Consider the following 20,027-nt stretch of genomic DNA (forward strand, 5'->3'; position numbering starts at 1 on the left):
CGTTTGTAAATCGAGTCTCCCTCTGACCCCCCAGGTGTAACATAGCTTCCCTCCTCACTATTGCACTCCATGAGAAGCTGGAGTATTACACCAGCATCATGAAGGACCTCCTGGTGGATCTGATCGACGCGTCCGCCTCCAAGAACCCCAAGCTGATGCTAAGGAGGACCGAGTCAGTGGTGGAGAAGATGCTTACCAACTGGATGTCCATCTGCATGTACAGCTACCTCAAGGTGAGCTTTTCACACTACAATAATAAGTGGCAGTGTAATTGTAATACAAATTCCTCCCTCAGTACCTCTTGCACAGTGTTCCCAATACAGCCACTATGAGTTTTCTGTACCAGCATCCACATTCATCAACTTCAGTGCAAATACCCCTGAGAAGACGCTAGAAACAAACCACTTAAGAATAACTAACTTATTTTTATTTTGTGCTTAATAATGTGTGTTTTTACATAATTATAAACTTCCCCTAATGTGCATTTTGTATGCTTTACTAAATGTTTTTTTTTTTAAAAAAAACAGTTTGTTGATAACTTGTTTCCAATTTGTATTCTGATTAGCATTTAGTTTCAGTTATTTATTTTTATTTTTTTGGTAAATATTGCTCTGTGATTTGTGCGTGGAACTGTATTGTTATAGCAGTTCTGATGTTGCAATAATGTGGAAAATATGCTGATATTTCACTGTGCTTGTGTAAAGTTAAAAATACACTACTGGGAGATACTACACCTGGATTTGCTTAGTACAGTACACTGCCTTGTGTAATTCAGTGGTCCATTATGTGTACGTGGGTAATATAGGGAAGATTAGAAGTGAATGGACCAAGGCTGAACCGAGGCTGAAAGGTCTGTGATTTCTATTATAGACCTGTTTAGTATTATTGGAACAGTGTTTCTGATGGTGAGTACAGTGCTGGAATGGATTTCCTTGGAGTTGCTGCTTGTACTGTTTATAACATGCAATGCACATTCCCAGGCTCCAGAGTAAACTGGCTGTGTGTATTTTGTTCTAGGAGAAGGTGGGAGAGCCCTTCTTCTTGCTGCTGTGTGCCATCAGGCAGCAGATCAATAAGGGATCCATTGACGTCCTCACTGGGAAGGCCAGGTACACCCTCAATGAAGAGTGGCTTCTGCGTGAGAACATTGAAGCCAAGCCCGTGGTGAGAGCCTGTGTTCACATCTTGTCATGTGGTGTGACTTCAAATGCATGAACTAAAATATTATTCCCCATTGGGTTCCAGTGAAGAAATGAAGACATCCTCTCACAATTAACTGCACAGTTATTCATGCAAACAGCCTTGAACAATCCAAATCAGGTAGATAAAGGAATACTAGGGGAAGGGGTAGAAGGTCCGGGAAACCCTTATTGTGGTAGAAAAGCATAGCAGACTGTTGACTGAAGAGTAGGGTAAAAACCATGGGAAAACACGGGAAACTGCAAAATGACTGCAAATTAATTAAATGTCATTACTGCTTTCAACACCCCTGGCAGCAGGCAAGTAGATCTGCCAATCATGCCTCAAGGTCTGCCTTCAACACCACATACACAATTTATATGCAATTTATATTGCATGTCACGATTGTCAGGTGCTGTATTAATGTACAGTGGCCCACAATGTATCAATATACTGTGAATAACAAAACATCAATGCAAGATCATCATAAAATTGTGCACATTTATTTGGTTTATCATTTAAAGTTGTACTTATTTAGTCTGTATAAAACTAATAATAGGATATACTGAATATAACCTCTTGGCTTGAATTCCCCTGTTCTCAGGGTATTTTTGCAAGGTGTCTTTCTTTTCACAGCAGTTAGATATAAACATGTGAAATGCACGTTCGTGTTGATATCACAGCTATGCAGGTTAGAAATATGCAGACTAGAGGTGTTAACTTATGTGGCTATGGTGTGAATTTGGCATTGCTGGTAACATCATCTCAATTCTTCAGAAAAAAGTCTGGGACAAAAAAAAAACTTATAGCAAAGGCTACATTGCTGTCCAGTCATTATAATTTCTACCATTTAAATATGCTAGTAACCAACTGGTAATGTTTTGTTTTAGATGACATTAATGGTACAGTGTTTAATCATGTGTCACTGTATTTTTAAGCCTGTTTTGATGGATTATATACAAATGGTATTCACAAAACTGTTAATGAGGCTTTCAGTTGTCTAAAACAGTTTCTTCAGCATCAAACTGTGTTTAATTAATCACAACAGACTAGTCTTTAAATAATTAGGCTTGGTGAATACATTATCCATGGGTCAGTTTTTTATTTTTTATTTTTGTGTATCTTGGTTATTAAAGTGGCCAAAGCTTGCACTGTAGTTTCACACAACAGCAACAGTAGAGGTAATACAATATAATTAAAAAGTGTTGGTTTTTTTTTGCCGAAGGATTATATTTTAAATATATGGTATTAAATACAGGCAGAAAATTTACTATATCTATAATAAACCACACAAGTACATATAAAAACAAAGCCACATGAAATAAACTGGTCACACTGTGCTTTAGTCCAACAATGAAATAATAAAGCCTATTTTGTCCCTACCTCCCACCCCAGATTCTTAAACATCGTGAAACTTTAGAAAGCCATCAATGTAAGGTAACAAAAATAGCCATTAATAAATGGCGCAGTGTGTAAATAACGTTGCTGTTTTTGCTTTCGGACAGAACATTAATGTGTCATTCCAAGGCTGTGGCATGGACTCCCTGACAGTCAGGGTCATGAACACAGACACCATCTGTCAAGTCAAAGAGAAAATCCTGGAGGCTTTTTACAAGAACCTTCCCTTCTCGCAGTGGCCGCGAGCAGAGGATTTAGACCTAGGTAAGAATCCATAGCACTGCTACTGGTTTCCAGTGGCACAAAACAGAGCTCTGAAGAGCAGAACATTTACCATTTCTACATAATAAGAAACTTTAAAACTTGGCTGTTGTTCTAAACAGTGGCGTGTCTTAATATCGCCATTGTTTTACTCATGAAAAGAAGGGGACATTGAAATAAACTAAATCTGTGTCTCTTTTGTAAATTGTAAAATGCCGAATCTATTTTTGGCTTGTTGAATTTACAGTGTTTAGATCCATTGAGAACAGTTGAATAGTCACGTGTCACTGTGAAAATGCGGCTTTCTGTTTGTTGTGGTGTCCTAGACCCTTGCGGACCCTCCTTTGGTTCATCCATGTGTTCAGTGTTCTGTGGGGTGAGGTTTTTAGTTCCAAAACCGCAGGGTCGCTAAGTGACAAACTGACTTTATAACGCTACTATATTCAAGCCTTCCCTGATAATAAATACCCTTGTTTCTATTGTTTTCAGAGTGGTTTGCTTCCAGCAATGACAGCCGTATTCTTCGGGATCTGGATGACACCACGCTTATGGAGGACGGGAGAAAGAAACTGAACACAGTGCTTCATTACAAGGTGGGATTCGCTTTCCCTGACTCCTTCAGATATCTGAGCTTTATTGACCAGTGCAACCCATTTACTTCAATGGAGATCGCATAATAATGTAATAATCTTAACACATTTTGCACTTCAATCTCCGTAGGTACAGTAGGTATCAAATGTGCAGTTTTGAAAGAAACACGTATTTTCATGTTAAAACAGATTATCTGGTACTACACTTAATGCACTATGCTTGCTTTGCTTTCCAGGAAGTCTGTTAATTCCTTATCCTGTTGTTCTTTCTGCCTTACCTCCGAGCAGAAATCAAAGCATGTTACTGGCTGAAAATGTGTCAGTCATCAGAGGCAGTGACTGATGTGTTATTGTCAGAAAAGGAAGAAAGAGAAGGTGTGGGGTTAATCTCACCCTCCAGGTGAAAAGACCCAGGAAGTGAAAGATAGGCTAAAAGCATGGCTTACAAACAGAGATTTCTTTAACCTAGAATAGTACCATCAGATATCATTTTTTTTTAAATAAAAATACATGTTTGCTAAACCATGTGTCTGTACAGTTGAGACTTATATAATAAATACAGCTTCAATTCCTTTAATTCTCTGCAAATAATTGCTAATGTCTCTTTAGACTTGCTAAGTAATTTCATTTTAACAATACACTGTAATTAAATTAAATTTAACAACAGTCACATGACACTGGTGGTATATTTATTGATACTGAAGGGAACGTATAAAATAATTTGACAAACATTTTGACTAAATATGTGTCATAGAAGCTTATTTGTTTTGGTTTATAGCTGCTATGGTCTCTATTGGGCCTTGTTTACAGATTGAGATCCTTTGGGAATACGGTTATGCCTGAGCAGAGTTATTAATTGGGTTTTGTAATTCAAGTTCCCACTAATGGTTGCAGTCCATTTTCACACCCCCAGGTTCCTGAGGAAGCGTCTCTTGCCATCAGCCTAAAAGACAAGCGGGACAACACCCTGGGAAGAGGTACTGTATCCATTGAGGGGATTGTGTGGTGAAGGATCCTAAAGATACACTAAAGCGATTGGGAAGGAAACATATTGCTAGCAACTAACTTGGGTTGGCATGAGGAGCAGAGAGGGTCTGTGGACAGTGTGAGACAGTCGCCAAGCTGTAACCTTGCTACAGAATAAGTGGAGGATGATTCATATTTAGAAATACTAAAACACTTGATACATTCAATGACAAACATGTCAGTGGCTTGATTAAGACTATTCGGTTATGTCTCAGTGTTTAGTAGTAATGGAGGATGGCTAATACACTAAGTTAATGCCTGGATGGCAATAAGACTTATATTTAGCAGTTGTTGTAAACAGTGAATTTAAACGCATCAGTTTTAATGCTTAATCTCTAGCAATACATTCAGTTCTCTGTTTGTGATTTGAACTCTGATGTAAATGGTTAGTGTGATATGATCCATCCCGTCCTGGTATCACAGGATTATCTTTGTGAGTAGTTTTTCTTCTCTTCATTTTAGGTCATGTCATTTTTATTGCATACCCTCTTTATAATTATTGTAGTTTTTATTTTGCAGTCAAAGACCTGGACACAGAAAAATATTTCCATTTGGTAAGTTCAAGCTAATCTCTCACAAGTGTATGTACAATTCCAAAGATGGACTGTTGCTACTCCTAATTTGATTTTCCATTTTATATATATATCTACAGTAGTGTGCAAGTGTATTAGAACACCTCAAGATTTGTAATTTATATCCTTTATATACCTAGATTTTCGGTCAGTAATCAGTGATATAGAATTAATAGGCACTTGTGTGAGAATGTTTGACCACTTTGTGCTTCAGTTAATTTGTCTATTTGGACAATTTTCCAAAATGTTCAGTTACAGTGGTTTGATTTCATAGGCACAACACATCAAAACACAGAAGCAACGGGGTGTTCTGATACATTTGCACACTGCTGTGTAATTTAAGCCCAAAAGCCAATGTGACAATTGTGTCCTTTTGCCTTGTAAACGTTGACCATAGTAAAAGCATTGCAGTTCTAAAGCATAGGTACGCATTGTAGAGTTATGGTAAAGTGTATTTAAAAACATAGAACCCATGGTAAAACTATGGTAAATGTGCAGTGTAACCAAGAGAAAGGAGACTGCATAATTACTGTGCAAAGTTACACACAGGTGTCCTTTAGTGTTTACTGTTTCATTTTCTAATCAGGTTCTTCCAAATGATGAACTGATGGAGAACAAGAAATCCCATCGGCAGAGCCACAGGAAGAAGGTTCTTCCAGAGATCTACCTGACACGGCTGCTCTCCACCAAGGTACAGACCCGCAGACTAATACACAAGTCATGCAACCATAGATATAAGAAACCATGGATGCAGGAAACTCATGCGATAGATTATTAAAACAGACTAGGCAACACTACCACATTAAAACATAAAACATATTTTTCACTACATCCTCGCCTTTCGAGGAACCCCTGCCCATAAATTAGCTTGTAGATAAGTGGAGAGTCTGAACTAGGGAAGCCATGGGCAGGGTGGCAGAATAGCTGCCCTCCCAGTTAGCGAAGCCAGAAAAGCATGTGAATGCTGGGGAGGAGGAGGTGAACTCTGGTGCACAGCGAGACGTAATGGATTGAGGTAAGATATAAATCCTTTCCTTGCCAATCATTGGATGTATTGTTTATCAAGCGATAAATAAGATTCTAGCTATTTGACTAAGGATTAAGGATTTAATCTGGTCTTGGAAGCTCCTAAAAAAATGCTTGATGTTTACATGACTTAATCTGAGGTTAAAGTTAGTTCCCAGCCAGAACTATTGCTTTGCTTTACGGGTGAAACTACACTCTGAACATGGACAACAGTGCTGTATTCTCAGAGTGGCATATTGTATGTTTTAACATAGCTGTATCAGAAAAAATATATACATATCTATAGGATGTTGATAATATTGTACCATAGAGAGTAGAACTACTTCCTTATTTAACTGCTGCTTTCATGTTTTTCACAATGAATTCCACTTAAATTAATCTGAGCACATTATGTAACAGTACTGGTACTTAATAAATGTGTAGCACCTTTTAAATTAGTTTAAGTGTTAACTTTTATGTTTGAGAAATGATCTGTTTATTGCAGGTCTTGGTTTTGTCAATCAAATTTCCGATTTTCTTAAATGATCCAGTTTAGTTCACTGCAAATGAAAACCACATTCCCAGGTGATATGTGCTGCAGCTCAGGCGTTCTCTGTGCCAGCTCCTCATGCTGAAGCATATTGTGTTACAGGGGACCCTCCAGAAGTTCTTGGATGACCTGTTTCAAGCTATCCTCAGCATCCCTGAAGACAAGCCTCCCTTTGCTGTGAAATATTTCTTTGATTTTCTTGAGGAGCAGGCCGACAAGAGGGGAATCACAGACCCTGATACTTTACACATCTGGAAGACTAATAGGTGAGATCCTCTATCTAGAAATGCTTGCTCAAATGTTTGCAGGTATAAGCGATTGTATCATTGCATTGAGAATTATCAGCTAGGCATGTGTCACAGCTTCTGCTTGGCTATGATACCTGTACTGTGGTGTTTACTTCCTTTGTATAGGCAGTGGACTGTATGAATAATTGAATGTTTCGTTTTGTTTTTAGTTTACCTCTGCGCTTCTGGGTGAACATCCTGAAGAACCCCCAGTTTGTGTTTGACATTGACAAGACGGATCACATGGACGCATGCCTGTCCGTCATAGCTCAGGCTTTTATAGACGCGTGTTCAATCTCAGATCTGCAGCTGGGAAAGGTAAGGGCTTTCAAACTGCTGTAGCTGTTAGCTATCTCCCCATCCTTGTTCATTTTTTGCAGGTAATTGCATTCGAGTATCAATATAAGTAGTGTTCAAACCAATGAAGTGGGCGGATTCATTGCTTTTACTACAAGTGGAGAACCATTGACAAGTTTAACATGCGTAGCATTTAACATTATATTTATTCAAGTGAGAACATTCTCTCAGGTTTTATTTAAGAAGTAGCCCACAGCAGGGTGTGCTGTATTGATGATTATACCATGGCTTTGTGCATTGAAGTGGGATTACTGGCAACAAAACACACCCCTGGGTGGCTTATTACGATTAGAACTTGACTAACTTGAATTAAAAGACCACACATTGTTTGCTGAACGTGCACACTTGTGAGGGCAAAGTCGTTCTTTTATATTGCTGCTGAGTGATATTTTCATTTATTTCGGAGATCATCAAACAGATGATTAAAAAGGCTGTTTAAGCATTTTTATTTTGTGAAGGAAAATGTTAAATACAATAAAAATTCAACAACTTACTTGTTTTATGCATACAGGTACTGTAAATCGATATAGCCTACTTATAATTTAATAGTGTGCAAGAACTTACAATATATCTGTTTTATCTTTAAGCTGGGTTTCAATGCTTTTGTCCATAGATGGTTTCAACGCTACCTAAAAGTATGAGATTATTAAAAAAAAAAGAATACCAACAAAAAAAATGCTTTTATGTAGTAGTTACGAATTAAAATAGTGCACTTGTTTTTTTAAGCTCTGAAAATAAAGTGTAGCCATTACCTTCAGCCACTGCATCTTTCCCAGGTAAGTATTATAGGAACAACTATTACTGAGAAGCAGAACTAAATACAACTAAATAAATAGCACATTTGAGTCGGACAGCTCTAAACATTATTTATATACATTAATGCCTCCTTTCGTTTGGGAATGCCAGGGTGCAGTAATAACAGGATGCAACAGAATGGGTGGGTCAACATGGAATTTAAGGATTAATAACTGGGGAGGAAAGGGCCAAATTCTACTTGGCCTTTTAGGCAGTTTCCAGTCGGAACAATTGTTATCTCAAAGCTCGTAAAAAAAAAAAAAAGGCCACCTCAGGGTCATTTAACAGATGGAAAATGTTGAGGATATGTAGTGCTCAGAAGGAAGGAAGGTTTGGTTATCAGTACGTGCACTGCACTGCTCTGGACCCTCAAACAGATATAACAGAACCTCATTAGACTGGAAGGGCTTACTGTATTGATAAGAGAGCTTCCTGAGGAAAGAGAGCTGGAAAAAACGCTGTTTGGTCAAGGAAGCAATATTGGATAAAAAAAACAAAAAACATTTAGCTTGTTTTACTGGAAATAAACCATGTTCCACTTTTCCAAATTTGAATACTGCTTGCAATAACAAAAGAACAGAGAATGGTATTGTATCTAGGACAGTTGTGAATTGCTAAATTGGTTGAAGTTACTTTGCTTTCCCACGATTGTTGATTACTTGTTGTAGGAAATAGACGGTCCTCCCTTTCATTTTTTGTGATAGTGTTTTAGGTGTGTGTGTAAATACATCTATTACAGACCATGTTCTCAAAGTCTAGCTGTTTTGGAGGCTGTTGGTGCTCTCATACAGTCAATAGTGCACAATGCATGCCATCTTGTTTTAATATCAAAATCCAAGGAATGCTACCACAAGCACGTAACTGTGTACACACAACGCAAACTGCTATGTTGTCTGTACGCAAAGCACTCAACTACTTTATATTCTGTATGCATGCTGCTGTAGGGCAGAAGGAGCTTTCTGATTGAAGAAAAGACGTTGGCTTCAGCCTGTTAACATTTTGAAGGGGTAAGCTTGGGCATCTTTCTGATGGTTCAGTGTACTCTGCTATCCTAACACATGTCTGTGTCTGATTTCAGGACTCCCCTACTAACAAGCTGCTCTATGCTAAAGAGATCCCAGAGTACAAGAAAACAGTCCAGCGGTATTACCAACAGATCCAGGAAATGATGCCACTAAGTGAACAGGAAATGAATGCACATTTAGCAGAGGAGTCTAGGGTAAGATGCAAACTAATCAGCAATTAGGAACAATGGGTGCGTTTGAAAAGGGGAGCTCCTGTCTGACCTCCGTGATTTTTTTAAGGAAACGAAGGATATCCAGGATCCTAACAGTCTGAATGACTTGGAAAGGGGAACAAACTCAAAGTGTTAACTCCAGTAATACCTAAAGCAGCAATAACACATTTTAATAGTAATACCACATGTGACCTTCCATTAACACACACAATAAAAAATACCTAGTAGGTTTGTTGGAACCCATGCACTTTTGAACAAAAGATGTGTTAATGATGCTTATGAAGGTACCTCTGGATTGAATTAATACCGTATTCTTTGTTGCAGAAATACAGAAACGAGTTCAACACTAATTCAGCTTTGGCTGAAATCTACAAGTATGCCAAGAGATACCAGACACAGGTGCGATGTTATCAATTCTTCTCAATTTCTTCTTTATCTGTAGATCTGCCTAGTTTTAGTTTCGTTTCTACAAACCTAAACTGTTACTGAAAACACAATTCCCCATTCAGCTTGAGTAAGCAATACAGAGATACGCGTTGTTTATTATTTGGGTTTAATAAGGAATCAGGAACTAGTAGTGCTATTTCCTTTTTCCTGATAAGAAAGCGTTAAATCTTCTGTTTTACATTGTTCATGTCACAGCCTGTAGTCAATACCCAACAGTAACCAAATCTTGAACTGTTAAAAATGATGGCAAATGCACTATACCAGCTCTATAAAGAGTGCCACTCCATAGGACTGTTTTCCTTGATGAGTGGTAATAAATCCATACCTTCAAAACACAACATACATTGTATGTCAGGCACACACCAAACTGATCCTAATGATGGATGTGTTTTACACCTAGCTCTCATAGCACCCCTCCCTGACTCATGTAATAAAAGCACCACGTTTTAATGAGTACACGAGCCAAAACATTGGTCTACTTGAGTTTTCTTTTAAGCTTTACCTCAATGGTGAAGGATGCTTTCTTTAACTTATTTTAACACCTCGCTGAACTGTTTTCCTTGATTTTATTCATTTTAAAGAACATCCATGGCTCTTATACAGAATTCTCTGAACTAAGTGTGGTGTTGATGGTCCTTGTGTTCATACACATGATGTCGTTTGTAGAAAAGCCTGTGAAGGCTTTTTTCATATCATTGGGTGGCGGTTTCTGAAGTTTGTGTTTCATAAAAAAAGCCTTTTAATATTTTAAGATTTAAGATTTTGGCTCAGCTTCTCAGACCCAGGACATAGCCTACACCATTGTGTAAAATAAAAAAAAATTGATATATTTTTTCTTTTAATTTCTGTGGTAGGTTGTGAGTGCACTGGAAGCCAACCCCACAACCAAACGGACGCAGCTCCAGCACAAGTTCCAGCAGGTGATAGCGCTGGTGGAGGATAACATTTATGAATGTAGCAGTGAAGCTTGAGGCAGGACTGAGACTTCCAAGTGCACCTGAAGAGGAGTTTACCCTCCAATACTCCCTTCGAAATGGGAAGAGAAACAAGCACATTGCTCCTGTAAATAAAGAGACAAACTAAATGCTACCGTGTGTGTTTAAATGATGGTGAACTGAAAGGCTTCCTGCAGGGCTGGGAGCCGTACTCTGTTAAGACATGACTCTCATTTACCAGAGAACATGAAACTGTTCCTGCTAAATCCATGGCAGTCCTTTTTCTGTGTTAATGCTTAAAATAAGTCGGAAAATGTGAAGAGAATGAACTGATATTAAAGAGTAAGTAGTGGGGTTCCGAAAAATATAGCGTCATGCATCCCCACGTGTTGCTCCAACTGTTTAAATAGCGTAGCTGTCATTTTTTTTCATTGTTAACATCCTAACAACTTTTTACACTTGTAACTTTAAAATGTCCGCTCTAATGCACTGGGGGTTTGAGATCTGTCCTCTGAATCACTGCAGGAAGAGCGATGTGGCTTTTCTGTTCCGTACCACATCATGGATCGTTATTGCTGTGTTACCTGTTTGACAATGTGGGCAATAATCCTATCAGTATACAAGAGTGGGCATTTTGAAAAACGCTTTGAAAGACTTTAAAGTTGTAAGTGTAAAAAGTTGTCAGGATGTTAACAATGAAAAGAAAGGTACGTTATTGGAGCAGTTGTAACAACACGTGGGGATGTGTAGCGCTTACTCTTTACATTTCAATGCAGTGCCTATTCATCTCTATGCATGTTGGGGTGTGGTGGGCACCACTGTATGAACCCACAGCCATTTGAAGTACCAGCAGAACAGACACTGCCCTTTACAACTTCATTTAAACAAGCCTGACAATGCACTGTATTTGTAATATAGATGTTCATAGCAATATTTATGGTGTTTTGTAACTTTTTTATAGATATATGTAAATCATGTTGGGAGATGAAGCTCACAGCACGCATAATAATGGAGACATTTCCTGTAGCTCGAACTTGAATTCATTTTCCATATGCATTACAGAAAGAAAAAAAAAAAACTTGTGTAATACTGAACCTATATTCTGCCTAATCAGATGCTGGTCTTCTGAGTTAAAGGGAACAGATTCTCCAAGTTGTCTCAATTGGATTTTGATTGAGCAAACCGTATCTCCCACATGGTGGCACAATCTAGTGTAATTGCAATAAAGTAATCTACTTTATTTAAAACACTGAGTTTGTTTTCTTAATACAATTTTTTATGGTTTGTTGTAATTAGGTGCATTTATTGAACAGTTTTCTTAAGCAACCACAGCTCAATACAGGGCGCCTCCTACACCAACCTTGTACACCGTTGCACCTCATTATTCAGAGAGCACCCAAAGCACGATCAGCCTAGTTTCTCACACTCTATACTGCATTCATTGGATCTCTCTGAGCCACATTGCTTTGAATAAAGCGATAACCTCGGCTATTTGATACTTGTGCAAGGCTGGTTATCAGTGGTTGTTTTGAATTCAGCCCCAGATAGTTGTTGGATCAGCAATATAACTTGCAGGCAGCTTTAGATAAGATTCCACCCCACATTCTAATAGTGCAATATACTGACAAGCTCCAAGTGGTACAGATTTCTCCAAGCATTCTTTACGTTGGACTCCTTTACCAGCCGTCTAGACTGTGCTAAATGTTCAATCTGTTGAAAGCAAACCCAGTAAATTTAATTATTTTAAACTTAGGAAGGCCTTAAAATAAACAGGGACTACATTTCAGGCAATACTGGATTGGCGTCAATACAGCACATTTCCATCTCCAACTTGCATTAGTTCATTTCCATTAGCAGCAGATTGAGAACAAAACAAGTTAAAATGCCTGTGCTCCAGTTAAGATTGAAAGCTCATAGATATTGTGAACACATTATAACAGTGGGTATAATTGAAGTTCATGAATTTAGAAATAGCAGCTTGCTGACTTTAAATGGAAATGTGGTTGAAGCAATATCAGGAAGAATTGTGGTTTGAACCAAAAGAAACTGCCCACACAGTACATGACTCCTCATTTGCACTGGTGTGCAATGCAAAACATAAATGTATTAAAAAGGGGGGGGGGGGGGGGGGGAACAGAACCATATTACATTTGGAGAAAGTTAATAAGAATGCCAGCCCACTCACTGCTTGCAAACACACGCTTCCCTACAGCAGACAGCGTGCTGCCCAAAGCTGGTTCACACTTTGACAAGTAGCAGGCTTTGCTTCTTGGAAAGTGTTAACTGCATATCTTGGTTATAGCTAGAGCATGGTTTCTAGAAGTTGCATTTTTGCCGATGGGAATGGAGCATAAAAACACAAATCCTAATTAATAAACTTTATTGAAATACCATATATGTATGATTGCACAATAAAAAAACAAATAAATCTACACATCTTGATTTTAACTATTCCGCTACTTTTCCTTTCTTTGCACGCTTGTTGGTATTTTTTGGTGGTGCTGCCGGCAGCTCCTCTCCACTGTCCCCCTTCCCTTCGTCCGCACTCTCCTCCTTCACAGCTGCCTTGGGCTTGGTGGCCCGCTCTTTCTTGGGTTTGGGCTCAGGCACCGCTTCAGCAGGACTCTGTTCCTTCTTCCCTGCCTTAGGCTTCTTGGCTGGGGGCACCTTGGAAGCAGTCTCCTTGGGTGGGGCCTTCTCCTCCTTCTTTGCTTTGGGTTTAGCTTCTTTAGTTTCTTTTAAGTCCTGGAATAAAAATGAAAAAGTTAGTTGTCAAACCACCAAAATGAAAATCTTCAAAAAGAAACAATCTTTATACACTGCATGTGTTTATGAAGCCTGTTAATTGTAATTAGGAGTGTAACAATAGACTAATACCACAATACGAGTAGTATGAATATGCAGGTCGCGATATAGCAATTGTCACAAGACATGCAATTGTCTACTTGTATAAGAAGATCAAATTAACATGTTAATGTTGGACTACTTTGGTGTAAGACCAATCAAGTGATAAACAGCATGAATTCATACCAACTATACAACACACTTCATTCAAGCAGCAGTCTGTGAACTACAATAATCTATGTTGTGCTTTTGGTCTTGTATCGCGCTACAAAGCCTACATACAGGGCGATTAGAAAGCATGGTGCGTTGATGTGGTAAACTTACTTTCTAATCACCCTGTACAACCAACTTTATGAATAAGAGGCAATTAGGCCCATCAATGCTCGTCCAGTTGCTAGTAGCCAATTCATCCAAGAACTTAGTAAAGTCGGGTCTTAAAGATCCAAGTGTTTCTGCCTCAGCATTACAAGGCAGCCCATTTCTTGTATTTGTGACATGCATGTCACACACCTCTACTGCAGTACGATTTCACGTACAGAAAGTAGCACTATTCATCACAATTAATAGTTACACCATAAAAATGGTCTGAAGATGTTGTGTTCTAAATGGATAGGCAAGTGCTAGCTGGAAAAATATTAACCCACTGTAAAAACAGCATTGCCTTTATGATGGGCAAACATGGCAGAAGGGTAAATCGGGTTAAGCTTCACTGCAAAACAGGATTTCCTTTGGTTAATAAATCCGACAAATCAAGGAACATGCAAGTTTGACATTCAGACACTTCCATATGCAACTAGAACTTCACAAAAGAGCATCCTTCGCAAGCTTCATCACAATTTGATAAGCAGTGCTCTACATGCAGGTACAAATCTAAAGTTTAACATAGGTGTTTGCGAAAGGCAGTGGAATTCGACAGACAGCAATACCTTGGCAATAGTTTAGTTGCTGATCAATTGCAGGGGCACCTATTGAGTAGAGACCCAGAATACTGAAGACTTGTACCACAACGAAAGGCAAAAGCTTATTTTAAATAAATCATCTTTGCATGAAGCTGAACAGCCACACTGTATTCCACAGGGCACCTTGTGCAGTCAATCACAGCACCAGCCCTTTCATGTAAAGTTACAGAACAATTTTATATGCTCATTAGTCATGCCCTGGACCCTGCATCTCAAGAGGTTGCGTCAGGCAGCGGGATTAAAATATCAAGTTTCCCCTCACCCCTGAATTCTTGTCTTTGGCCTTCTTCACAGCAGGTTCTGCCTTCTCTTCCTTAGTGTCTGAAAGGGAAGTGCAACTTATTCTCTGCACGGAGGAATGGAAGCATAGACTTACAGATAATGGATAATGCCAATACAAATAATTAAAATAAAAGGGAAATATGTCCAGCATCCAATTCACACTGTACACAAGGTTAAGCATTTATTTCCCCTTTTATTTAATAGTGGTGTTTTAATTTAAGGCCTTCAAATTATGCAGAATAGAAACGAACATGCCCATGTTTGTATTATTTCATAAACAGAAGTGACTTCAAAAACGTATGCATAAATAACTTCCAAATAAAACGCATTCTACTGCACACAAGAGCATTGCTCTTCACAATTTTACTCAGGAGATAGTTACAAGGACAAACTATTTTAGGACAGCAGCTACAACAAGTGGCATTTGTTTAAAATGCCATGTTAGTAAACCCACACATACATTAGCATCCATGATGAATGGACAATCTGGTTTATTCACAGCAATAGACATGTTAAAATCACTATTCCATGTTGCCTGCTCACCTGCATCCTTGATTTTTGCTGCTTTTGGTTTGGTTTTCTTTGGGGCTGTCTTATCAGACTTGGGAGCTTCCTGAACATTCGGGTCTGCGTTTTCCTCGGCCTTGGCTTCCTTGTTTTTCTTAATCACCTTCTTGACAGCAAGCTGCAGATCACAATGGATTTAATAAGATGCTAGGACTATGGTGCACTACAGCTTAAAACAGTTTTGCAAGCGATTGCTGTCCATTCTCTATGGGCACATATCTGACCTTGTACAGTAGTGTGCAAATCTATTGGAATGCCTCAAGATTGGTCATATACAGTTGGTCAAAAGTTAACATACCAAGGAAATTTATCATTTCTAGAACTCAAAGAATCTTAGGAAAAACCTTTTGTAGCAAGAGGGACTTTCTTGTGCAACAAAATCCAAAAATCCCGGTGGGGACACTGCTGCTGTACCCTTGAGCAAGGTACTTTACCTAGACTGCTCCAGTAAAAACCCAACTGTATAAATGGGTAATTTTATATAAAAATAATGGTGTAAAAAAATAATGTGATATCTTGTAACAATACAATTATAAGTCACCCTTGATAGTAATAATACACCTACATAAACTGGAGGGTGTGAGAATTTACATTGTCAGTAATCAGCGATATAGAAATAGGCACTCGTGTAAAAATATTACACCGCTTTGTGCTTTAAAATTAGGCATCTTGAACAACTTCTAAAAAGTCTCATGCATTTTACCATTTGTGGTCATGTGGTCCTTTTTCTGACCACTTTAAAATTGTATGTGTGGTCTATTAAAGTCATGAGTTAAATTAAATCAGTAAGTTAGGCTATTTTGAACATTTTGGTTGGTTTCATAGGCACGACAAATCAAAACAGAAGCAATGGGGTGTTGTAAAACTTGCACACTACTGTACAAGTTCAATTAATATATATATTTTTTATACACACACAATGTCCAATCACATGTAGTTCACAAACCCCATGGCTTTATGCTCTGCACTCTTGACAGCCAGCATGTTTCCTACAATTAATGTCTACTGTAGCTCAAGATAGATTTTATGTACTATAATATCACTGGCTCAGAAGAGTGACCAAACAGTTGCGATTCAAACACTTAAGCGATTTAAAATAAATGTAGTTGGTGAAAATGCTGTTAGTTAGTGCAGGGGTTCCAAAACTTTACCCGAGGACCACCTGTTGAGCTGCATTTGGCACCATGGCCCACTATTGGCACTTTAGGGAAAAAAAAAAAAAATCTCTTCATTAGTATTTTAGTTGCTTTGCGATAGATATAAACACACAATTTTGGGACTGCGTCTTGTGTGAAATTTAAATTGCAGGTCAGGTCATAATGTCCAAAATGGGTTAAGGGAGTTACCTAGGACAGATTGCTAGACACATATAAACTGATTAAAAAAAAAATATTAAAAAAACCATTTGCTTTCGTATTATGCTCACCACATTTAACATCTTTGGATACATGACCTGAGGGAAGTGTGTTAGACTCAAGGTCCACATTGTACTTGCTTTGTGAAATAATACTAGTTGCCTGTAAGCAAATATATGGGTAGAAATAAGACTCCTATTGCAAAGCAGTTTTTACCTATTCCATGTTTTACTATGAGCTTGATTAGCCTCAGTTTATTAGATAACTCAGGTGTGTCTTACTCAGTAAAACCAGCAATGGATCAAACTACTAGGCAATGGTCTTCCATCCCTGACACACATGTCACTTATAGGCTTTCTGATGCATAATCACATTTTTAAAAAATAAAAGTACAATAGACATCATTAACTATTTTGTAATTAATTTCCAACCCGTTTAGGTACGTTGTCTTTCAACTTAAAATTGTATGGTTAACCCACACCCTTACATGTTAAACAACATCCAATTCAGTCAACCCAAATTGTAGCCTCAGATTTTGGACAGATAGATACAAACTTTCCCCAACACCTCCCCACTTTGAATACAAACTGTTCACAACTGATCCAGGGCTTGTTCTAAAAACAATGTTGTTTTGTCAGGTGCCAGGACTCACCAAGGAGCCCTTAAACCTCTGAATCAATTACATGCATAAGAGATACTGTTTCTCGGGAAAAAATTTAATCGTTTAATTTGTTTTTCAACAGCATAAATATAGCTCCCTGTTGCTGTAATTAAGAAACTGGAGTAGGCTTACTGTACAGCATTGAGTATTAGCAACCAGATCTCAAAAAAGTACAAAAAACCCCACTTAAACTACCTCTGAAGACAGTAAACTGGAAAGGTTTACTTTGATAAAGCAGGGATGCACACTGAAAGCTAGACTGGAAGAATGTAGTCTTAAAAAGGAACACACATTTAACATATAGGGGAAGTCAAGGGGAGGTAGTGTCCCACTTCGCCCTCTGCAGCCATGTATAATAAAGTCTTGGAACGTTACATACATACCTTACTTACCTTAAACCTCCCAGTCGCTCCAGTAGCAATGGAGTTTATAGGCCTGGCCAAGGTTCCGTTGTCGATTCCTTTGGTGAGGGCGTTTCTCAGCAGGGGTTTGAGCCTCGCAGGGTCCACAGTGGGGTACTTTGCCAGTATGTAGCTACGAATAGCTGGGACTGACGTGCCTTTTCGGGTGTCCAGCTCCTTAAGGGCTTCGGTTACCATCTCAAGGGTTGGAGGGTGTGCTGAGACTTTGGGCTCCGCTGATGATTTGTTTTCTTAAAACAAATACAATAAATACGATAAACTACACTGTCATAAACTTAATGTTGTAAGTTAACAAAAATGGAGCAAATTATGTAAAACTAAGCGACTCGTTTACCAAAACTATTTTTAACAAACAAATGGCACGTTTGTAACAAAATTGCCACCCGTACGGCGGCGTATGACTTAAAACAATTTAACCGACAAAGTTAGCGAATACATGGTCTTACCTGTTGATTTTGCTTCTTTTTTTGGAGGGGATTCGTCTGCAACAGATGTCGTAGCTGCAGATTTTTTGGGTGGCATTATTTATTTTATTTTTTGTGCAATAAATAAACACGTGACAAACGGGGATAAGCAGCTGCTGCACCTACACTTTATACGGCAGCTACTTTGTTTTACCCAATCACCGTTTCGCGTTACGGGGTGTGAGGTCAGCGATGCAATTAAATTACATATTTTTTAATAGATGTTTTTGTACAGTTTTATTTCAGCAGCGGTATTGGAAAAGTATGATTGTAAATCACCAGCACAAGTTTATGACAACATGTTTATGACAACATGTATTTTATTTTCTCGCACAGCATACATGCTAGTGATGACCAGGGTAAATAATAATAATAATAATAATAATAATAATAATAATAATAATAATAATAATAATAATAATAATAATAATAATAATAATAATAGCATGATAGTTTTTTTCAAATAGGGTTCCATTTTACACCAAATGATAACTAGTTGGATTGGTGTCTTTTAATATTAAAATAAAATATTGAAACGTTTTGACTAGAAGTCTTTCTCAATGTCTTCATAGAGGCACATTTATACCACGAAGGCCAGATTTAATGCTAAAGTACAAAGCACAGAAGTCCAAGCTACTGTTTTTTTTATAGCTGTATAAAAGTTTATTAGTTTTCCCATGGTTATGCTATGCATTTACCATAGTTCACCATGGTTTGCCATGCTTTTTAATATGCTTAACCGTACCTCTCATGGCTTTGCATTGCTTACCTATGCTTTATCACATTTACAATGCTTTATAACACTGAAAGAACTGGTTTATTTGACCTAGTGTAGAACCAGATATCATATTTTAAAATCAAAATGCAAGTTTACTATAATGTGTTTCTTTCAAAACTGCACATTCGAGACATATATAATACTGTATATGGAATTCCATAATCTGTAAGAGTTATGAAATTATTTTGTTAGCTATCATTCCTTTAATACTGTATCCAGTACCACAACCTTTTCAATGTATGGACCAAACTTTTAAAGACAAAAATGCACTTAAGAGACTCACAGAGATGGTTTCCTCAAAGTTCCATTACTTTCATGATTTAACTGACAGCAGTAAGTAGATCAATTTAATAGACCCCAAAATCTGTAGATATAGAAAGTCTTTGGGCAATTAAAGTTGTATTGTGTAATTAATGTACATGTCATAAGAAAGTTTTAATTTAGGTAATGAACCAGAATAATTACTACTCATTTAGATCAAGACCTCATTTCCTCTATTTGTGTGCCTGAGGTAGCACAACATTTTCAAACATCCTGCAACACAGCAGACTACAACAACATTAGCAGTGATCCAGCATTTCCAATGAACACATTCTTTTAAAATTCTTATACAATTCACACTGTTCCAGAGGTAGCTGGTTCCACTTAAAAAGACAGAAGTACGACAAGGATCCATTAGAGACACTTTTAATTCAGGTCCTTAGGACAGAAAGCATGGGATGATGTCATCTGAGACAATACTGTTACCGGTAATATAAAACTAAGTCGCCGCTAATGCCATTTTACATTGCTTTTATTTCATGGTGTTTGCCATCATTTTCTGTTGCGCCAATATATATTTTTTTCAGTACAATTGTTTTTCTCAAAATATGCCTATAACTGGCTATGAGATACTTTTCAATTCTGCTCGCCCCACTTACTCACATGATTTGAATGGAATAAGGAAGGCTGTTGGCACTGTGGTTCAAGCTCAGAGCAGCTCAAAGCCGGGTACAGGCAGATTTAGAGGAGTGTATATGGATGGAGGAAACAAAAGAATAATTGGTCTTGCTGGAT

At 38.0% G+C, this 20,027-nt stretch overlaps 2 protein-coding genes across 4 annotated transcripts in view; one reads left to right on the plus strand and one right to left on the minus strand.

The window, feature by feature from the left end:
• Positions 1-11,886, plus strand: part of LOC117414168 (plexin-D1) — a 50,445-nt gene extending 38,559 nt beyond the window's left edge. For both annotated transcript variants that reach the window (XM_059000132.1, XM_059000133.1), the window contains exons 25-36: positions 35-233; positions 1,018-1,164; positions 2,685-2,841; positions 3,328-3,431; positions 4,342-4,405; positions 4,974-5,008; positions 5,613-5,717; positions 6,684-6,847; positions 7,039-7,186; positions 9,099-9,239; positions 9,582-9,656; positions 10,559-11,886. In XM_059000132.1, coding sequence (XP_058856115.1) covers positions 35-233; positions 1,018-1,164; positions 2,685-2,841; positions 3,328-3,431; positions 4,342-4,405; positions 4,974-5,008; positions 5,613-5,717; positions 6,684-6,847; positions 7,039-7,186; positions 9,099-9,239; positions 9,582-9,656; positions 10,559-10,675 — 1,456 coding nt within the window. In that variant the 3' untranslated portion in view covers positions 10,676-11,886. The remainder of the gene's footprint in view (positions 1-34; positions 234-1,017; positions 1,165-2,684; positions 2,842-3,327; positions 3,432-4,341; positions 4,406-4,973; positions 5,009-5,612; positions 5,718-6,683; positions 6,848-7,038; positions 7,187-9,098; positions 9,240-9,581; positions 9,657-10,558) is intronic.
• Positions 11,887-13,002: 1,116 nt separating this feature from the next.
• Positions 13,003-18,309, minus strand: LOC117413742 (protein B4-like). 2 transcript variants are annotated; one of them, XM_059000375.1, is made up of 5 exons: positions 18,176-18,309; positions 17,691-17,959; positions 15,268-15,409; positions 14,705-14,763; positions 13,003-13,384 (listed from the first exon to the last, which is right to left on the minus strand). In XM_059000375.1, the coding sequence occupies exons 1-5, from the start codon at positions 18,249-18,251 to the stop codon at positions 13,088-13,090; spliced, it is 843 nt and encodes a 280-aa protein (XP_058856358.1). In that variant the 5' UTR covers positions 18,252-18,309; the 3' UTR covers positions 13,003-13,087. The 2 variants fall into 2 exon arrangements, with proteins under 2 accessions (XP_058856358.1, XP_033878934.3); XM_034023043.3 differs by having other exon boundaries at positions 17,700-17,959; positions 18,176-18,308.
• Positions 18,310-20,027: the final 1,718 nt, after the last annotated feature.

The sequence above is a fragment of the Acipenser ruthenus genome, chromosome 25 (genome assembly GCF_902713425.1).
Source record: "Acipenser ruthenus chromosome 25, fAciRut3.2 maternal haplotype, whole genome shotgun sequence".
NCBI lineage: Eukaryota > Metazoa > Chordata > Actinopteri > Acipenseriformes > Acipenseridae > Acipenser > Acipenser ruthenus.